The 19736-nt window shown below is 39.5% G+C and overlaps 1 protein-coding gene across 3 annotated transcripts in view; it reads right to left on the bottom strand.

Moving 5' to 3' along the window:
* Window positions 1–19736, bottom strand: part of CDK8 (cyclin dependent kinase 8) — a 197480-nt gene that overhangs the window by 38518 nt on the left and 139226 nt on the right. For 2 of the 3 annotated variants that reach the window (XM_084624927.1, XM_084624926.1), the window contains exons 5-6: window positions 5334–5391; window positions 2334–2465 (exon numbers count right to left, since the gene is read on the bottom strand). In XM_084624927.1, the coding sequence (XP_084481053.1) occupies window positions 2334–2465; window positions 5334–5391 (190 nt within the window). The remainder of the gene's footprint in view (window positions 1–2333; window positions 2466–5333; window positions 5392–19736) is intronic. The other variant, XM_084624928.1, reaches the window with a different exon arrangement.

The raw sequence follows: 19736 nt of genomic DNA, 5'->3' as shown, positions 1-19736 counted from the left end.
TCCCTCTTACAGGTAGGTGATATTGTGGCTAGGGGTATGCCAAATTATTTTTGCAGGGTCTAGCAAGGCCTCATTAATGATGCAGACAGATGATTAAGAGTGCAGAATGTCAAGGGTTCCAAAGAGGATGGAGCTTGGCTGTTCTCAGTGGTGGCAGATAACAGAACAAGAAGCAGTGGTCTCAAGTTGCAGTGGGGAAGGTCTAGGCTGGATACTAGGAAACACTATTTCACTAGGAGGGTAGTGAGGCATTGGAATGGGTTACTTAGGGAGGTGGTGGAATCTCCATCCTTAGAGGCTTTTACCGCCCGGCTTGACAAAGCCCTGTCTGGGATGGTTTAGTTGGTGTTAGCCCTGCTTTGAGCAGGGGATTGGACTAGATGACCTCCTGAGGTCTCTTCCAATCCTAATCTTCTATGATTCTATGAACTCCTTAACTTTCTCCAGTGGAATATGCAAGGAGCTGCTATCCTTTTAATGAGATCCTGGAACCATTTAAAATTGTTGGCCAAGAACAGTAAAGGAGGCATGACAGCTTCATCTGGGGATGAGGAAGAGAAGCGGTTGACCTGTTTGGAGACCACGGTATGGGGGAATCCCCTGGCTCAGGTTAGAAGCTGGTCAGAGCGAACTCTCTATCTTGAGAAGACGTACTTTACATTCCCAGTTCTCTCTGGCCCTTGATTTTAACTGCAGACAGAAATTACACTTTTGGGGAACGTGTGACAGCCCCAAGTACTGAACACACTGGACGTGTCTGTGACTGACCAGGATAGACACTCAGCATGAAAGGCAGAGTTTAAACCCGGGAGAACCAGGCATACCCTCCCAGGGTTTAAGTTCCCCTGAGGGGGAGAAACAAAAAGAGGTGAAGGGACAATAGTCCTTATCCTAATAGTATAAGTAATATCTTTTTTTTTTTTTTTAAGAGATTTTGTTTTTAAATCTATAAATATAAATTTCTACAGCTAATACACACAAAGGAAACTAACTCTAACTAGTAAGAACAGGAGAAAAATACAGTTGAGGCAAGCTCAACTCAGATACTGCTGAGACTCCACCTCAGGTTGAAGCTGCTGAGAAAGACTTGAGGGCGGTTTGCCCACGCAGCTCTATATAGCCTCGGTGCAGGGCAGGAGGCTGCAGGGGATGCAATCATGAGCCGAATGGACCTTGCTATCTAAAATCTCCAATCTGAGATACGTGGGGCATAAACTCACCTAGAGTTGAACACCTCTCGGGACTTTACTTGAAGAAGTCCTTCTTAAGAGGGTTGCAACCTTTTGGTAACTCCCTCTAGCAAGCCAAGTAGTCAAAGACAGCATGGAATAGAGAATTCCAGTCCCACACCCCCCCCCCCTCCTTCTTTTCTTCTGTGCCTTTATCAGTCTTTTAAAAAGCTATTAAAAGCACTAAAGAGAACTTCATACTGCTATCAAGCCTGCTCTGTGATAGTTTGTACCACTGCCACACACAGTCTCCTCTCTTTTATGTTTGGCATTTTTCACAGACTGACAGCAAGTGCTGAGTGTGGCAGAGTAGATTCAGCAGTGCAGTGCTGGAGCTGTTCAAAGCAGATCAGTACCGGCAGGGGCAATACTAGGAGGAAAGTGACTTCCCCCAACTTTGGTGCTTCTTCTAGATAGACTTGAATGGAGGAAGAACCTATCTTCCTATTTCTAATAACTTATCTTTAACTGCATTGAGTTAAAAATTCTGGGTGGCAACCCTCCCATTGAACAGCAGGTTTAAACTAGTCATTTTTCACAAGAAAATGCAAAGGTTTCTTTGGGGAAAAAGAAAATAAAAAATAGTAAATGAAAGGTGTGTCACAGCCACGTCAATCTTGACAGCGTCAGCATAGTTTCAGTGCAGCTAATACCTTCTCCAATCTATACATTTCATAAACTGAAATTTTCCTTTATGTGCTTGTTAAACTCTAAGTAGTAAAAACCCAAAGTAATAAAACTAAAGTACTCTGTTCCCTGCTGTCATTTTCTGGATTTTGACAATTTTAACTGGTGTGTCAATATTTCATTCTATTGCAAGCAATAATATGCTTTTTTGAAATTTCTAGATGATAAGAAACTACATAAAATTAGACATCAAGGGCATCTGAGTTTATTATGTTTACTAGTCAGGAAACAGTTTTAAGAATAGTATTTAAACTACATAAAATGTCAGTGATTAATGTTTCCTCAAGTAATTGAATGGTGTACTTTTCCACCCGTGTTAACTTCTCCCATACTTGTATTCACATGCCAATGTTTCAGCAATTCAGATATATTTTGCCTAACTAAAACATTAATAAATTGGTACTTAATTTTACTTACCAATAGCTTTGGTATAATGCCTTGCTCCAAGAAGTAATTCTGGAGCTCGATACCAGAATGTTACAACTACTGGATCCAAGTCTGCTAAAGGCTTCAGAGGTGAATTAAATAATCTGGCAAAGCCCATATCAGCTGCAAAATTAAAAAAAAAAAAAAAAAGCTTTAAAAAGTTAAGAAAACTTCACGTTGATCAAATGAAATGATTGAGCTCATTTGTTAGGTCTACCAAAATTGTGCTAAAAAGCAAACATGTTGTAGTAAATACGAATCCTGATAGTCTAACTTTACCATTTCCTTATAGTTTATGTTGAAATTATTCAGCATCATCACCTATGAAGTATATCATTATAAATCATTACTAAAGCAAGCCATTTAGAATCAAGAATTTATTACTGTTCTGAAAAAAGCATGCCAACTTGTGTAGCTCTCAGAACATTGGGTAAGTCCTTATTGGCCAGCCATGGTCTGTTTTCAGCCTGGTGGAATATGCCATTATCACAGGGCTGTTTGTTCAGGAAACATTAAGGGGGGGGGAATGGGTGAAATAGTAATTCTGTAAAGGTTAGAATGATTTATAATACATACATGTATGATACAAGAACTACCTATGAAAAGCTGGTTGCAATTGAAGCAGGGTTTCCTTCATGCCCCAGACAAGAGGTGATTCCAATCATGAGGGTATCTTCTTCCCTGAAAGCCTTCTCTCAATTTAAACTGGTCACAGAGTATTGCCAGTACCAAGATGAAACCATTTAAGCTATGCTTTTAAAATGTCTTCCATTTTGGGAAAATTTCCCTTTACTAATAAAACCTTAAGAAAAATATTCTGTCTAAACTGCTTGTTGGGATTTGTAATCTACAGTTTCTCACAGCGCTATCTGAACTGACCAGAATTTAGATGGTACAGGACAAGATGGACAGAGGATAGAGAATGGGGGTATTCCCACTAAATCAGGTTTTCGAAGTCCCAAACACCGAAGAATTTGGTATGGTGGTATGGGAGCCTATATATACTGAGTAGGACTGGGGAGGAGCGTGAGGCCTATAGCAGTTTTGAGAGAGAACGGGTTAAACCCATGCCACATGTAATAAGGAAAACAGCTACTGAGGAAAACTTGCAGAGTAAATACTCATATCTAATTTTGCTCCACAATCTAAAGTAACTATTTGCCTCCCTACTTTAAATTATTTTATGGCATTTAAAAAGAGACATTTTATAATTTTCTATATTAAAAAAATCAAGATAACCCATGATATGAAGAATTCATAGATATCTATGAAAAAAATGTGGAAAAATACCCAGTAAAAAGTGGACTCAAAATACCATAAGAAGTCTATAAAGCTTATTTTATGTTAAATATACCAGTTATGTGTTTTTTAAAAAAGTATTAATACTGGAAGAGTGGAAGCCCCTGGTATGGGGATACTTATGCATTCTTTTCCTACTGTTGCAAAAGCATGTTAAAAAAATTGCAAAATTTTCAAACTGATAACACACTTAGAAATGAAGGCTTTTCTACTGTTGGGACTGGATGGCTCAGAGGACTGGTGGTCAGATGCAGAATCTTTCACCTGTCCCTCAGCAACGTCTGACCAAATTTAGTAGAAATCTAAAGTTACCACCAAATGACTTTTCACGTAACTACCACTTGCGAAATAAGTTGGTGGTCTGTGAGCAAATACTAATGGATAATTGTCTACATCACAAAAATCACCAACACAATTGACACTGAAATGTGCCTGGAGACTGACCTACACGCTCACTCTTGGAAGTGCATGCTCAATGAAGATTAAGGTAATGGGAAGAAATGTTCACTTCTGCTGTCCATGCTGTACCTGTTTTGCAGATAGAAGACCTTGGTCTCTATCATCAATGTTACACCTCAAAAGGGTGCTAAAATTTTAAAGCGTGGGATTTTCTGACGTGCTCAGCATTGATCTAGTTCTACTCCTACTGAAGTCAATTCCCATTGCTCTCAATGGGAGCAGAGTTAGACCAGTGCCGAGCACCTCAGGAAAATTCCACCCTTGATTAGCAATTTAGTGATCAACAGTTGGTTAAAACCACCAAAGAATACAGAGTGACACTGCGGAAGAATCGTCTCATAAAAGAAAAAGTCAGAAGTGAAAAACAATCTGTTTAAAAAAAAATTCTGCCAAACTGGACTGCCTAACTATATTAGTATAACAATACAGGGTGTGCATTAGAAGGCTACTGGTGCATCAATGATGAACTAGTGCATGCCACGGTGTGGCTCATTACTGTTAGACTATGGTTAGATTATTTTTAGTTACTTTTTAAAATAGACTTTATAGAACGATTTGGAGATTCTGCAAATTATCCTTTCACTGAGAAAAGTGGTTCACACCAGAAGATAAAATAGTGGGAAAGTTTCAGTTTCTTCCCCCCACCCTACTTCCCCCTCACCATTTTGAATATATTTAGTGTTAGTTGTTACCAAATGTCTCTCTCTTAATCAACGTTTTCTGGACTTTTTAAGACTCCTTTTGCTTCCTGTCTCCCCCAGAAATCTGGCTACCCTTTCAAGGGCAGTTCATAAATCAACAGTCACTCTCACTTTTATTATAAAATTTAATATTCGGAATAGTGAACAGTTCCCTATTTAGATTTTATAATACGGAGCAAGTTAGTGTCTTGGCACTTTGGTGGTAAAAGGAGGTCATTTAAAATCTTACTTATTTTCCTTCACTCTTCCAAGCTGACCATTATCTTTGTCCCATATTAATCCCCCTCCCAGCACGCGCCCATATAATAGCATAGGGATTTTTTCCCCCTTTTCATTGATGAGGCTGTAGCTGTGCACCATTGGGAATTGGTGCAGAGGTGTGATATCAAAAAGCCAGTCACTCAAAATAGCTTTTGATAAAGTTTCCAGTCACATACTAATATTTTAAGTAACTATCTTAAGTGATGCAACTGCACCTTCAGAACATTCTAACTTAAATGCTACACTGGGACTTATCAAAGATATAACATACCAATTTTTACTCTTCCTCGCTCAGGACCTTCACCCATAACTAAAATATTAGCAGGTTTCTGTGGAAAAAAAATAAATATACAATACATATACCAAGATAAACCTAAATAACATTTGTCTCTGAAACAATAAATTAGCTTTGTTTCACCAGTTTTAAACCAAATGCAGCATGATAAAGTCATAGATATTTACTTTATGATAAGGCTGTGGAAGTATCCAAAAGACAGGCTTTCCTTTGCTACCTCTGCCTCTCAGGTTTTCCCTCACAATCTCCTTTTTCCAGGGATATTTAAATTATGTTCCCCAGACTAACTGCCATTGTGGTGTCTTTCTTCCACCTGCAATAGCAAGCAAGCATGAGCCTTCAAGACTTCCAGAAACATCACTCTATGAACATCACTCACCAGGGTGCACATCTGGTACTTCACTGCCTCTTCCCCATCCCACTTAAAAAACAACAACAAAGAACCTGGGTGTAAGAGGTCATCTCTGCAACATATGTTTTGCCCAGGGTCATTAGGCACATCTTCAGACAGACATTTTACATTAACAAGAAAAATCTCAAGATACAGGTTGAATGTCACTATATAAATATATATGTTCCACAGAAAATCTACATGATCAGTCTAAATTTACTATCCCAGATTGATATAGTACACTAATTCATCCAGCTTTAAGACTGAAAATAAAAGCATATCCTTAAAACTATTGCCTAAATGCTTCTCCCACTGCTATAATGGCCGCCAAATATTAAGAAGAAAGACTCTTCTCTTCCTTTTCTCTATACTAAGGAAATGAGTTAAAACATTATACTATGAAGTAGCGTAGTTGAGCATAAACTCAGGTACACTGAGTTTACCCACTTCTAATTTGGGAAATAAGGAGTTAAGTTTAGGTTCGTTTACTCTGTTTAAAAAAAACAAAAAACACCACTGATAACAGACCTACACTCCACTCTCCTTCTGGTGGCATGTAGAGTACATACCCTACACACAGCCCTTGCATGGGTATAAGCAGCAGTGTAGGTGATGAGGCACTGCTTAGGTGAGTAAAGATACACCTGAACAAAGTGGGTATGTGATGGGATGTTAGATGGGGTGGGATCTGAGTTACTACAGAGAATTCTTTCCTGGGTATCTGGCTGGTGAATCTTGCCCACATGCTCAGGGTTTAGCTGATTGCCATATTTGGGGTTGGGAAGGAATTTTCCTCCAGGGCAGATTGGAAGAGGCCCTGGGGGGTTTTCGCCTTCCTCTGTAAATGTGGCACGGGTCACTTGCTGGGGGATTCTCTGCACTTTGAAGTCTTTCAACCATGATTTGGAGGACTTCAATAGCTCAGACATAGGTGAGAGGTTTATTGCAGGAGTGGGTGGGTGAGAGTCTGTGGCCTGCATTCTGCAGGAGGTCAGACTAGATGATCATAATGGTCCCTTCTGACCTTAATATCTACGAGTCTTTGGGTATGAACCCTACATGCCCAAGCAATGCTATCCCATCTAGACTGCAATTTTTAACAGGGAAAGATTCCAGAAACAGAGAAAGACTCCAGCAGCTCCACCCAGCCAGGTCCCTTCCACAACCTTTCACTGAAGTGTTTCTTGTGAAAGTGTTTCAATGAAAGTGTTGCACCACAGTGCAAAGGCAGCCTGCTATTCACTATGATGTGTAGTTATACATACCCGATATGCTGCCACCAGTGGTGTGAAGCTGGATTACTAATGGGGAAATTCTGCACAACTGCGCACATACAGAATTCATGTCCCCCCCCCAATTTTTTTCTTCTCCACAGAGCTGGAACTGCGGTTACACCTTTTGCCGACCGGGGCTGCTGACACACCAGAAAAGAAGGCAGCCAGCCTGCAGAGAGGATGCATCCCCCACAGAAGGGCCAGATGGAGTCAGCATGGGACAGAGCGGGGCACACCGGGCTACTGCGGGTCATAGACCGGGGTTCCGAAGGGTTAGTGGGGGCAGACTGGGGTGCAGGCTCAGGTGCTAGTGGGGTGACAGCGTTGGGCAAGGAGCTGAATGAGAGGGGGGGCTGCAGGTCCATATGGGGACAGGGTAGGATGGGCTGCAGGGACACACCGGGACAGGGGCAGATGTGTCTGACTGAATGGGAAAGGCTAGGGGTCTGCAATGGTCTGCACAGGGAGGCTCCCGAACTCTATTCCCCCTTCCAAAAAAACAACCCTGTCCCATATTTCTCCCACCCACAACCAACAACCCTCCAGGTTCACTCCCAGGCTCCTTCCCAATAATTGCTTCCCTTGCCCTCAGCTCCTCTGTTACCCCTGACTCCCCCAAGCCTTGCAGTGCTCCTGAAGGTTGCGGGGAAATAAGTTTCTGTATTGTAGTTCAAATGAATTATTTCTAAGGCTGTCAATTAAATCGCAGTTAACTCAAATGATTAACTCAAAACAAATTAACTCAAACAAAATTAATTATAGTTTTAATTGCACTGTTAATAACAATACCCATTTACATTTATTATAAATATTTTTGGATTTTTTCTAATTTTCAAATATATTTATTTCAACAACACCACAATACAAAGTGTACAGTGCTCACTTTATATTTATTTTTGATTACAAGTATTTTCACTGTAAAAAAACAAAAGAAAAAGTATTTTTCAATTCACCTAATACAAGTACTGTAGTGCAATCGCTTTACAATGAAAGTTGAACTTACAAAAGTGGAATTATGTACAAAAAACTGCATTCAAAAATAAAACAATGTAAAATTTTAGAGGCTGCAAGTCCACTCAGTCCTACTTCTTGTTCAGCCAACTGCTTAGACGAACAAGTTTGTTTACATTTGCAGGAGATAATGCTGTCCACTTCTTGTTTAAAGTGTCACTTGAAAGCGAGAACAGGCATTCGCAGGGCACTGTTGTAGCTGGTATTTGCAAGGTACTTACGCACTAGATATGTTAAATTCTTGTATGCCCCTTTATACTTCAATCACCATTCCAGAGCATATACTTCCATGGTGATGACAGGTTCTGCTCAATAATAATCCAAAACAGTATGGACCGATGCATGTTCATTTTCATTATCTGAGTCAGACACCACCAGCAGAAGGTTGTTTTTCTCTTTTGGTGGTTCAGGTTCTGTAGTTTCCGCATCAGAGTGTTGTTCTTTTAAGACTTTTGTTTAGCATATCCGGCACATAAATACCTTGCAATGCTGGCTATGAAAGTGCCAAGCAAATGCCTGTTCTCACTTTCTGGTGACATTGTAAATAAGAGGGCAGCATTATCTCCTGTAAATGTAAGCCAACTTGTTTCTCTCTCAGTGACTGGCTGAACAAGAAGTAGGACTGAGTGGACTTGTAGGCTCTGAAGTTTTACATTGTTTTGTTTTTTTCATGCAGTTATTAACAAAAAAATCTACATTTGTAAGTTGTATTCGCAAGATAGATTGCACTACAGTATTTGTATGAGGTGAATTGAAAAATGCTATTTCTTTTGTTTTACCATTTTTACAGTACAAATATTCATAAGAAAAAATACACACTAATTTCAGTTACACCACATTATACAATATATATGAAAATGTGGAAAACCATCAAAAATATTTTATAAATTTCAATTGGTATTCTGTTGTTTAACAGTATGATTAAAACTGTGATTAATCACGATTAATTTTTTTGAGTTAATCGTGTGAGTTAACTGCGATTAATCAACAGCCCTAGTATTTTTCAATTCACCTCATACAAGTACTGTAGTGCAATCTCTTTATCATGAAAGTGCAACTTACAAATGTACATTTTTTTTGGTTACATAACTGCACTCAAAAACAAAACAATGTAAAACTTTAGAGCCTACAAACCCACTCAGTCCTACTTCTTGTTCAACCAATCGTGAAGACAAACAAGTTTGTTTACATTTCCAGAAGATAATGCTGCCCACTTCTTATTTACCATGTCACCTGAATGTGAGAACAGGTATTCACATGGCACTTTTGTAGCTGGCGTTGCAAGATATTTATGGGGTAAATGTGCTAAACATTCATATGCCCCTGCATGCTTCAACCAGCATCCCAGAGAACATGCTACCATGCTGATGACGTGCATTAAAAAAAAAAAAAAAAAGCCTTAATTAAATTTGTGACTGAACCCCTTGCAGGAGAATCATACGTCTCTTGTTCCGTGGTTTTAACCGCGTACTGCTATATATTTCGTGTTATGGCAATCTTGGATGACAACCCAACATATGTTGTTCGATTTAAGAATACTTTCAGAACATTGCAGATTAGACAAAACGCAAAGAAGGTACCAATATGAGATTTTTAAAGATAGCTACGGCTCTCGACCTAAGGTTTAAGAATCTGAAGTGCCTTCCAAAATCTGATAGGGACGAGGTGTGTAACATACTGTCAAAAGTCTTAACAGAGCAACACTTCAATTTGGTAACTCCCCGAAACACCAAAAACGAAAATCAACCTTCTGTTGGTGACATCTGACTCAGACGATGAAAATGAATGTGCATCAGTCTGCATTGCTTTGGATCACTATAGAGCAGAACCCGCCATCAGCATGGAAGTATATGCTCTGGAATGGTGATTGAAGTATAAAGGGGCATGCAAATGTTTAGCATATCTAGCGCGTAAATACCTTGCAACGCCAGCTACAACAGTACTCTGCGAATGCCTGTTGTCACTTTCAGGTGACATTGTAAAGAAGTGGGCAGCATTATCTCCTGCAAAAGTAAATAAACTTTTAAAAATCCTTTGTCGGCCCTAATTATTAGTCAAAGTTCTGTATTAATATGCCTATTAAGTAATCTATTTGTCTAAATAACATTTCCTGAATCTTTATCATCTGTATTGTTACCAACATACCTGCTGACAGGTATTTTGAAAGAAATTACTAATATAATTGAAACTGGTCTGATTATATTGTATTATTTTGACAAATAAAATATGCAGAATTTTAAAATATTGTGTGCAGAATTTTTATTTTTTTGGAGCAGAAATCCCCCAGGAGTACTAGATGTAGCCACAGAATTGGGCTACTTATCATTATGACCCTTCAATTCTTAATCTTGGTAGTTTTTCCCTGTCTCTGCCACCATTTTCTCAGGTCTTCATACAAACAATGTGTTTTACAAACTAGTCTCTGCCTTGCAATCAGATGGGCACAGATTCCTCAAATGCTAACATTTTTTGTGGGTGAATCAAAGCTGCATTAAAATAAAAAAATATGTTACGTGATTTGAGAAAAATACAGAAAATTTAAAGACTTAATGAGGTCCCTTAATAGTGGCTGATTTTATATAAACCCTTATACTGCAATACCGAGCTAGAAGGTGGTAAATTTAACAGTTAGAGCTCTCGCTTTGAATTTTTTGGTTTAAGCCACTGCAAAGAGGACGATTATTAGTTATTTTGCTACTTTTTCCCCTACCTACACCAACAAGGAAATCTGAGCTGTAAAAGAATTAATATTGTTGTTCCCAATAACTCTGAAGAGGGGACTACAATTTATCACAGAAACATGCTTTTAGGCAAGTTTTCAAATTTCATTATTAAGAATATTGGAGCCATTATCCTATTGTGTAAAAACATATTTATGATTTTTAAATGAATTTTTTGAGCAGCATCTCATAAAAAATTAGGATATATAAATAAAGCACATTAAAAATAAGTACCTAAAGGCAATTTATTTGCAGGATTAATAATTATTTCCTATAAAAGGCTCCAGCAAGGCTTTATTAGTGTAACTGCATAGTAATCATACATGCAAGGTATCAGCATACTGCAGGAATGAGTGATTACATCTTTTTTTCTGTGGACAAGTTAAAAAAAGAAGAAATTCTTTGAGGAGTGTAATAAAGCTGTACATTTTCAGTGAGGTGAGGTATGTTCCATTACCTAACAGCAAGAGAAACTTTTCATTATAAATCACACTAACACTTATACTAGTATAATGATATGCAGAAAAACTGTATTTTCCACTGAATGCATCCGATGAAGTGAGCTGTAGCTCACGAAAACTTATGCTCAAATAAATTGGTTAGTCTCTAAGGTGCCACAAGTACTCCGTTTCTTTTTGCAAATACAGACTAACACGGCTGCTGCTCAGAAAAAACTTATGTAACTTGCACAAGGAGAAGGTATGTCGGTTCCATTATTGCAATGTGTAAGTACCTCAAAAAGGGGTAATAAACACTGCTAAAATTTTTTTTCAAACTATATAGTCATAGACTCATAGAATATTAGGGTTGGAAGATACCTCAGGAGGTCATCTAGTACAATCTCCTGCTCAAAGCAGAACCAACACCAACTAAATCATCCCAGCAAAGGCTTTGTCAAGCCGGGCCTTAAAAACTTCTAAGGATGGAGATTCAACCACCTCCCTAGGTAACCCATTCCAATGCTTCACCACCCTCCTAGTGGAACAGTGTTTCCTAATATCCAACCTAGACCTCCCCGAATGCAACTTGAGACCATTGCTCCTTGTTCTGTCATCTGCCACCACTGAGAACAGCCGAGCTCCATCCCCTTTGGAACCCCCCTTCAGGTATTTGAAGGCTGCTATCAAATCTGCTCACTCTTCTCTCCTGCAGACTAAATAACCCCAGTTCTCTCAGCCTCGCCTCGCAAGTCATGTGCCCCAGTCCCCTAATCATTTTTGTTGCCCTCCGCTGGACTCTCCAGTTTGTCCACATCCCTTCTGTAGTGGGGGATCAAAACTGGAGGCAATACTCCAGGTGCATCCTCATCAGTGCCAAATAGAGGGAAATAATCACTTCCCTCGATCTGCTGGCAATGCTCCTACTAATACAGCCCAATATGCCATTGGCCTTCTTGGCAACGAGAGCACACTGCTGACTCATATCCAGCTTCTCGTCCACTGTAATCCCCAGGTCCTTTTCTACAGAACTGCGACTTAGCCAGTCGGTCCCCAGTCTGTAGCGGTGCATGGGATTCTTCCTTCCTAAGTGCAGGACTCTGCACTTGTCCTTGTTGAACCTCAGATTTCTTTTGGCCCAATCCTCCAATTTGTCTAGGTCACTCCGGACCCTATCCCTACCCTCTAGCGTATCTACCTCTCCCCCCAGCTTAGTGTCATTTGCAAACTTGCAAAATCATCCCGGAATTTTAAAATCATCCCATCATGCATTTTTGTGGATCACTGATCAGAGCTCATGCGTTAAGACTGGGTGAGTGTAAAGCCATGTCCACACCTGAAAGTTTTACTGTCAAAAGTTCTGTCTGCACACTGCTATCACCATAGCTATTTCAGTGGAGTGCATTTATATTTGGTTGCCTTTGTAATGTAGCATGTTCTCACAGCATCAGGTTGTATCAGCAGAAGACATGTGACACTGTAGATAGGCATCCTCATGTCCTCCATGCCACCATCTGGCACATTACCCTGTAAGAAATCTTTTCAGTGTATTGTGAAATACCATCACTCCTGTCAGGGAACTGTAGGAGTTTGGGGTCAAATTCCCATAAATCTCTGTCCATCCCATAAACTACTCTTTCATGCCATTTTCCATCTTGTCACATTGCACAGACCGCTGGAGTGCTCTTGTCCATTTAAAGGGCAGGACAAATCATTCTTTTGCAAAATCGTAACAGCCAGACATACAGCAGGGATATACTGATAATGAGCGGATGACAGACCACAAATGAAACTGACCAACTGCTACAGGCAATCACGGAGAACCCGTACATGATGGAGCAGCAGTTTTGGGTCTGTACAACAAGAACCAAGTGGTGAGATTAGATTGCAATGCAAATCTGGGAATATCAGTAGTGGCTTTAGAACTTTCGGATGCAGACAGATACTTTTCTGGAGTTGTGTGCCAAGTTCACCCCAGCCATGCAGTGCACAGACACCAAGATGAAAGCTGCTTTTACAGTGGAGAAATGGGTGTCAATCACTACCTGTAAATTTGCAACCCCCGATTGTTATCAATTGGTGGGCAATCTGTTTGGTTTTGGAGAGTTTATGGTAGGGGCCCTCCATCATCAGGTGTGCAAGACAGTTAAATCCACAGGACTGCATACCAAGGATTGCAAGGCATGGGCACTGGTAGACCTCTGGTCTTCATCTTTCACATATAAATTTGACCACATCTCCAGAATATTAAGGAGCATCCAATCGCAGCTGAATAGTTAATGTTGAATTCAAGTTAGGATTTAGTCACTTTGTTATGTATAAAGAATACAGCATTCCAAAGTTTTAACACTTAGTGAGTATAATATGATTTTTTTTCAGAATTTATGAGTTCATTAATAAGTCTGAGTTAATGATTTTAGAATGGATCATTTAAGAAATCGAACACCATGCATCAGACCATTTCCCCCTTCCCCCACCCATTCACAAATAATCCCAGGTAAAGTATAGTTATTTACACAAAAACTGGCAAAAAGGTGAAACTTCAGTAAATTTGGTACAATGGGCAATTTTTAATATAATTTTAAGATTATGGTCTATTTTTCAATTTAATGATCAATTTTTCCATAGTTCTTCACAAGTGAAAGTTTCTCTTTCAGCAGAATGTGAAGATAGGCCTTCAGAGAAACCCACAAGGAATTACCCTCTTTCAAAATGACTACCATCTTCCATTGTTCTCAATGGAACTCACACCACGAACTGCCTTTAAGTAAAGATGGCCACTACCTCCATTCAGTAACTGCTCATAATGCTCATCTCTGCCACCTGGCACACACGGGACATCTTCTCCAATGACGGTTTTGTTTCTCCCTGATTGAGAACAATGTGAGGTAGTTGCCATCTTTCAGACTGGGGCTTCAATCCCATTGAGAACAGTGGCAGATAGACACTCAAAAAGGGCAATTCTTTGTGGTTTCTTTGAAGAAGAAGATTTTACGTGCGAGCCTCTGCTGACAGAGAAACTTTCAGTCATGAAGAACAGAAAAACACCATTAATCCTAAATATTTATTTTCATAAACTCCCCATTGCACCTGACCTACTAAACACAGAAGGCAAGGGAAAGAGAATCGGTTTGTAAATGCAAGCACATGGAAGTGTAAAGGACTGGAGAGATGAACTGGTGTTTGTATGCATAGGCGTAATGGGATGTGAAGGAGGGAAAGGTTAGTGGACATAAGGGAAAATATATGAATGTTTTAATTATTTCACAAACACACATTACATAGCCAGGAAAATTCAGAACTACAGTTACACTTAAAAAAAGATATTCAAATGTATTAGGTATGGAAATGCACAATTAAAACACCCCAAAAAATCTAATGTCTTTAAAAATCAGTTTAATCTAATCTGGGCCCACCAGCATTAATACACTATCACAATTGTATGGTTATTGCATGACATCTCTACATAGCTGACATAAGGATGTTTGGGTGCCTGAACTGAGGATTTCCAGGAGGATAGATTGATTTAAATCAAATGTGGGGTTTTTTGCTCATAAGGAGGATTATATCTTTTACATTTAGTTAAGTAATTATATAGTTTAACATACTTTTATTCAGATTCCTAATTTTTACGTTTATGTTAGAAGACAGTTAATGACATCTCTTATTTACTAGATTATGATTATTTTTTTTTTATTAGCAATTTGTGTTAAACTGCATTTGGCTGGAAATTGGAATTTGATTAAAATGCACAAAAACTTTTCAAAATTATTTATTAATTAAATAAAATCACCTTAAATGTGCTGATACATAAAATTTTCTTTTCAAAATATTATTTGCATTTAAAGCTAACTAATTAAACAAATTAAGTATTATCTGTAATTAGTTAATTAAAGTGATTGTTTATTGTCACAGCATCCTTCAAGACTTTAAAAGTAGATGATCTCATTTTTATTCAGAAACCGGTAAAAGGAAAAACAAGCTTTCCTGCTTTTTCAACTCCCAGTCAATTTTTCAACTTTGAATGAACTAGTCATTGAACTGAACTAGTTAAAATGAAATGAAGAAAATATTCTTTGTCTCTGCAGAAGAGGCTACTGCTGTCAAAAGCTGGTTAAGCACTTCAACAAACTCCAGTTCCAGGAATTTAGCCAGGGATATCCACTACTACAGCGGTTTAGCCATCTTTAAAGGTCCATAAACAAACATGTATTGCTTGATTTTTTTATTTGATTTAAATGATTAATGGACTATACTTAGTTTAGGCCTTAACAATGGTTGTCATAATTTTAAATTGGTTTATTTTGAAAAAGAAAATTGTATTTAATTTAAAAACAATCCACTTTATTTTATTTAAAAATATTTTACCTATTCTGATTTCTATATCTTAATGTGTTTGGATTTAACAGTAACTTTAACTCTGAATTTTCCTGGGTTTATAATGCTTGTTTTTGGGATAGTTACAACATCCCCGGGATGTTTTCACTCTCAATTACTGTTATATACTTTCAGCCTTTTTGTCTGAGTATATACATGGAAGCAGGGTCTGAATGAACTGTCCTCTGACATCTGGTGATCAGCTGAGGGAAAAGACTTCAGGGACGGACTGTGTTTGCCTAGACAGGCCTACTCTGCCTAGGCACGCAACAGAATGGAGCTGCTTTGCCAAAATGCTCACGTTTGGCTGGTGTTGGGTTACAAATCACTTTAATATTGAATGCAAAGGTAATGAAATATTGTTATCTTTATTGTATGAGTAAAGGGCAGCAGAACTGCACTTACCCTGCCTTGATCGAGGAAATCACCCTAAACTGAACCTTACTCACGAAGCAGGGAGGGATACCAAATCCCAGCAAAAGAGCGAGGGAGTGTGGACAGGTGTTTCTACCTGCTGATGTGGACTCTGCCTAAAAAGAGTCAGACACCATTTGACCTTTCCCTCTCCAGTGTTTAAAGACAAAGGTAATTAAACTCAATTGAGAGTCATTGTTTCTGTCCAGTTGATTACCAGAGCAGAAGCACTGATAAGCAGGCCTAAGGGCTACACCTTAGACCTGCTGTAGGGACAGGGGTGAAAGGAAAGACAATGCAGAGGCTGTATTGGCAATGAGGTTCCCTGATACCCAGTGAAATCATTAAAGACCTGGGGTTAAGCAGTGGAACCTCAGAACGTGCCAGTGCAGAAGCCGCCGTGAGCTCCAACAGCAGCAGAGTAAAGCAATGGCAGCAAGCGACCAGCAGCAATAGAGAGAAGCAGCGGAGGCAGCACGAAACAGCCAGTTGCAGAGGTGCACAGCAACCACAGCGTCATTGCTCAACATGTGCCCCACCTTTCTGGGGTGGGAGGTGAACCCCCATGAATACACTTCTGAACTCTGGGTCTTCGCTAATCAAGGAGAGCCAACTGTGAGTTGGGTGCAGTGAATGGGGGACAAGGGGAGTGATGTGTTAAATGGACATTCATTCATTGGACTTTCCCACAACAAGTGGGAAACTGAGGCAAAGGACACTGCCCAATGCACTGTGGGGTCAGGTTTTGCTTATGGTCACATGCTTTTGAATGTGGTTGTGTTTTCTCAAACTAATTCTTGGCTCCCTTTCCGTTTTATTATAAGTTCTCTTTTGTTATACACAGACTCAGTGATTTCAAGAGCTGAAATACTGGCTCTTAGAGGAGCCTAGCGATGCTGGTTAATTTTCCCAGATTACTTGGTGGGGGCTTGAGTTGGTTCTGTTTTGTATTGTTAAGAGGAACCCCTAGATACTGAACCTGGCCCTTGTCGCTCCCGACTCCACCTGACAGAAGGGTTACATACAGAAAGGTTTAAAGTCAAACACAAAAGATTTAGTATCCCAAAAAGTTTTCTCCCAACCTCACAAGATACAGGATTCAGTAAGTCACAGTAGGAGAAGACCATAACATATAGAGAGACTGATGTGGCCCATAATACACCCACATGGGTTTTTAGATCCAAAGGCTCTTCAGTGAGCATACATATTATATATATATTTAAGTCAGCTGGGCTCCAACTATAGGCTGTAGTGCAGAGGTGGGCAAACTACGGCCTGTGGGACCGTTCTACCCAGCTCCTGAGCTCCCGGCCAGGGAGGCTAGGCCCTGGCCCCTCCCTCGCTGTCCCCACTCCCCTGGAGCCACGCCGCTGTGTGGGCAGCGCTCTGGGCAGCAGGGCTGCAGCACACCACGGCAGTGTGTCTGGCTCCGGCCGGGCAGCATGGCTGCCAGACATGCTGCTCTGAGCAGCATGGTAAGGGGGCCGGGGGGTTGGATAAGGGGCAAGGGGTCCTAGGGGGCAGTCAGGGGACAGGGAACAGGGGCGGTTGGCTAGGGAGTGGGGTCCCGGGGTGTGGAAGGTCAGGGGACAGGGAGCAGGGGGGAGGGGGGTTTGGATGGGTTGGGGGTTTGAGGCAGGCAGTCAGGGGGCAGGAAGTGGGAGGGGGCGGAGGCTAGGCTGTTTGGGGAGGCACAGCCTTCCCTACCCAGCCCTCCATACAGTTTTGCAACACCGATGTGGCCCTCAGACTAAAAAGTTTGCCCACCCCTGCTGTAGTGTCTACATGCATAACTGTCCTATCATTTTTAAAAGGTATAATAGTTTAAAGTACATTAAAGAATAAGAATGTTCACTCTGAAATTTCCTATTTATAAATCACTGATGTGTGGCCTGATAATCTTTAGTTGGTTTCAAAGAATTTCCCGAATTACACATCAATATTTAATTCTTGTGGGAGAGTGTATGTCAATAAAAGGATGTACTCAAGAGTGGTATTATTGTTCTTACTAAACATGTCCAGAAAAGTCATTTGAATCAGTTGACTAAGAGAAGTCCAGCAATTATAAACGATAATGAGGAAGTCTATTTATATGTTTTTTTGAATCAACTAAATCTGCCTACTGGAGAGAAGAAGTCTTTCATATTTGTTTATCTGAGCAATTGCAAGTCTTTTTGAAATGAATTTTCTTCACAAAAAAAAAAACAATGGACACCTACTGGAGAGGTCCAGACAGATCTCAAGCTTAAGCATTATGTTCCTTAAACCTCGGTCTTCATTTAATGGTACTGAAAGAACTTAACTGCATATGGTAAGAGTACATAAATGAAGTAAAACTGTGTTTCATTAGTATTGCATATACTGTGTGCTAAAAAAAACCCTACTTAACTGCCACATTTAAAAAAAAACACTAGGCAGTAGATACATACTTTATATTGTTTCCAGTAAAAACGTGTTTCACTTATCCCCTGAAGGGAACAATTTGCTTAAGCCTGATTTACTTAAATGCAACTGTGCAAAGGTGTTAAGATTTACATGTACAGTTCTACTTGTTCTCATTTGGTAGAATAATGCACAACTAAGTACTTCAAAGACTTAAGAGCAATAAACAAACAGATGCACAGAGAAAGAAGATATTAAAAAAATTAAACAAAACTCAGTCCTACAAGATTAATTCATTCCAATGGAAGGATGGTTTTATATATAAGACACATGATTAAATATCTACATATTCCTTCTCAGACTTCTTGCCTAACCTTTGAGCAAGTCATATTACTAGGTGCATCCACATAAAACAGAAATAATAGTTCCTCACAAAAGAGTATTTTGTGATGCAAAATTTATCAAATTGATAGTGTTTCGAAAACCATAAAGGAGGGGGCTATGAAAGTGCAATTGTGTTAAAATGCAAAAATAATAAATATTACACTTTAGAGGTAAACAAGAAATTCTAAAATATTAATGGACGGATACAACAGAATGTGTGTATCAATGAGGCAATGGGAGCTTAATCTTCTATGGAAAAATATCTGCTTCATTTTTGGTGCAGTTCTCCATGCTTTATCTAGGCATTTATACCATGCTCATCACCATGGATTACCTACAGGTCTGAAAGAAGGTTCTTAGAGAGACAATATTAAAATATTGTATGCAGTGTTGTTGAAGCCATGATAAACACTATATCATCTGCAGGTGAACACTTTTCACAAAGCTATCACACCATATCTGGCCTCTCAGTCCTCATCCTCAAAAGAAACCTGCACAACACTTTAAAAAAACTAGCCTGGGAGCTTAAATTCATACTTTGCTAGACACTAAAAATCAAGGACTGAATAGATACACTGGATTTATGGCTTATTACAACAATCTGTAACCCTTTAAAACCACCCCCCCAGCTGCTTCCCAACCCCCTTCCTTTCCTCCCTATGACTGGAGGGGTATTAATGGGCCACCTTACCGTGAAAAGTCCATTGAAATGTGTGTTAATTACTTATGCTAAACAATCTGTTCAAATCTTGTAGTTAGCAGTGACATTTTGAGTTAAGTGCTAGTGTAGACATGGCCTATGTGGGCAAATTTTTTGTTGCTCAGAGGTGTTATAAAAAAACCCACCACCCTGAGTGATGTAAGTTTTGTCTCTCACACCAACAGAAGTGGTCCAATAAAAGATATACCTCACTCAACTTGTCTCTCTAATATTAAAATATAAGAGGTCCAAAATGTAATAGAAATGCTAAATATTACATTTATCTGAT

Source organism: Lepidochelys olivacea (assembly GCF_965140295.1).
Source record: "Lepidochelys olivacea isolate rLepOli2 genome assembly, chromosome: 1".
Taxonomy (NCBI): domain Eukaryota; kingdom Metazoa; phylum Chordata; order Testudines; family Cheloniidae; genus Lepidochelys; species Lepidochelys olivacea.
This window is presented reverse-complemented; position numbering and strand designations above follow the sequence as displayed.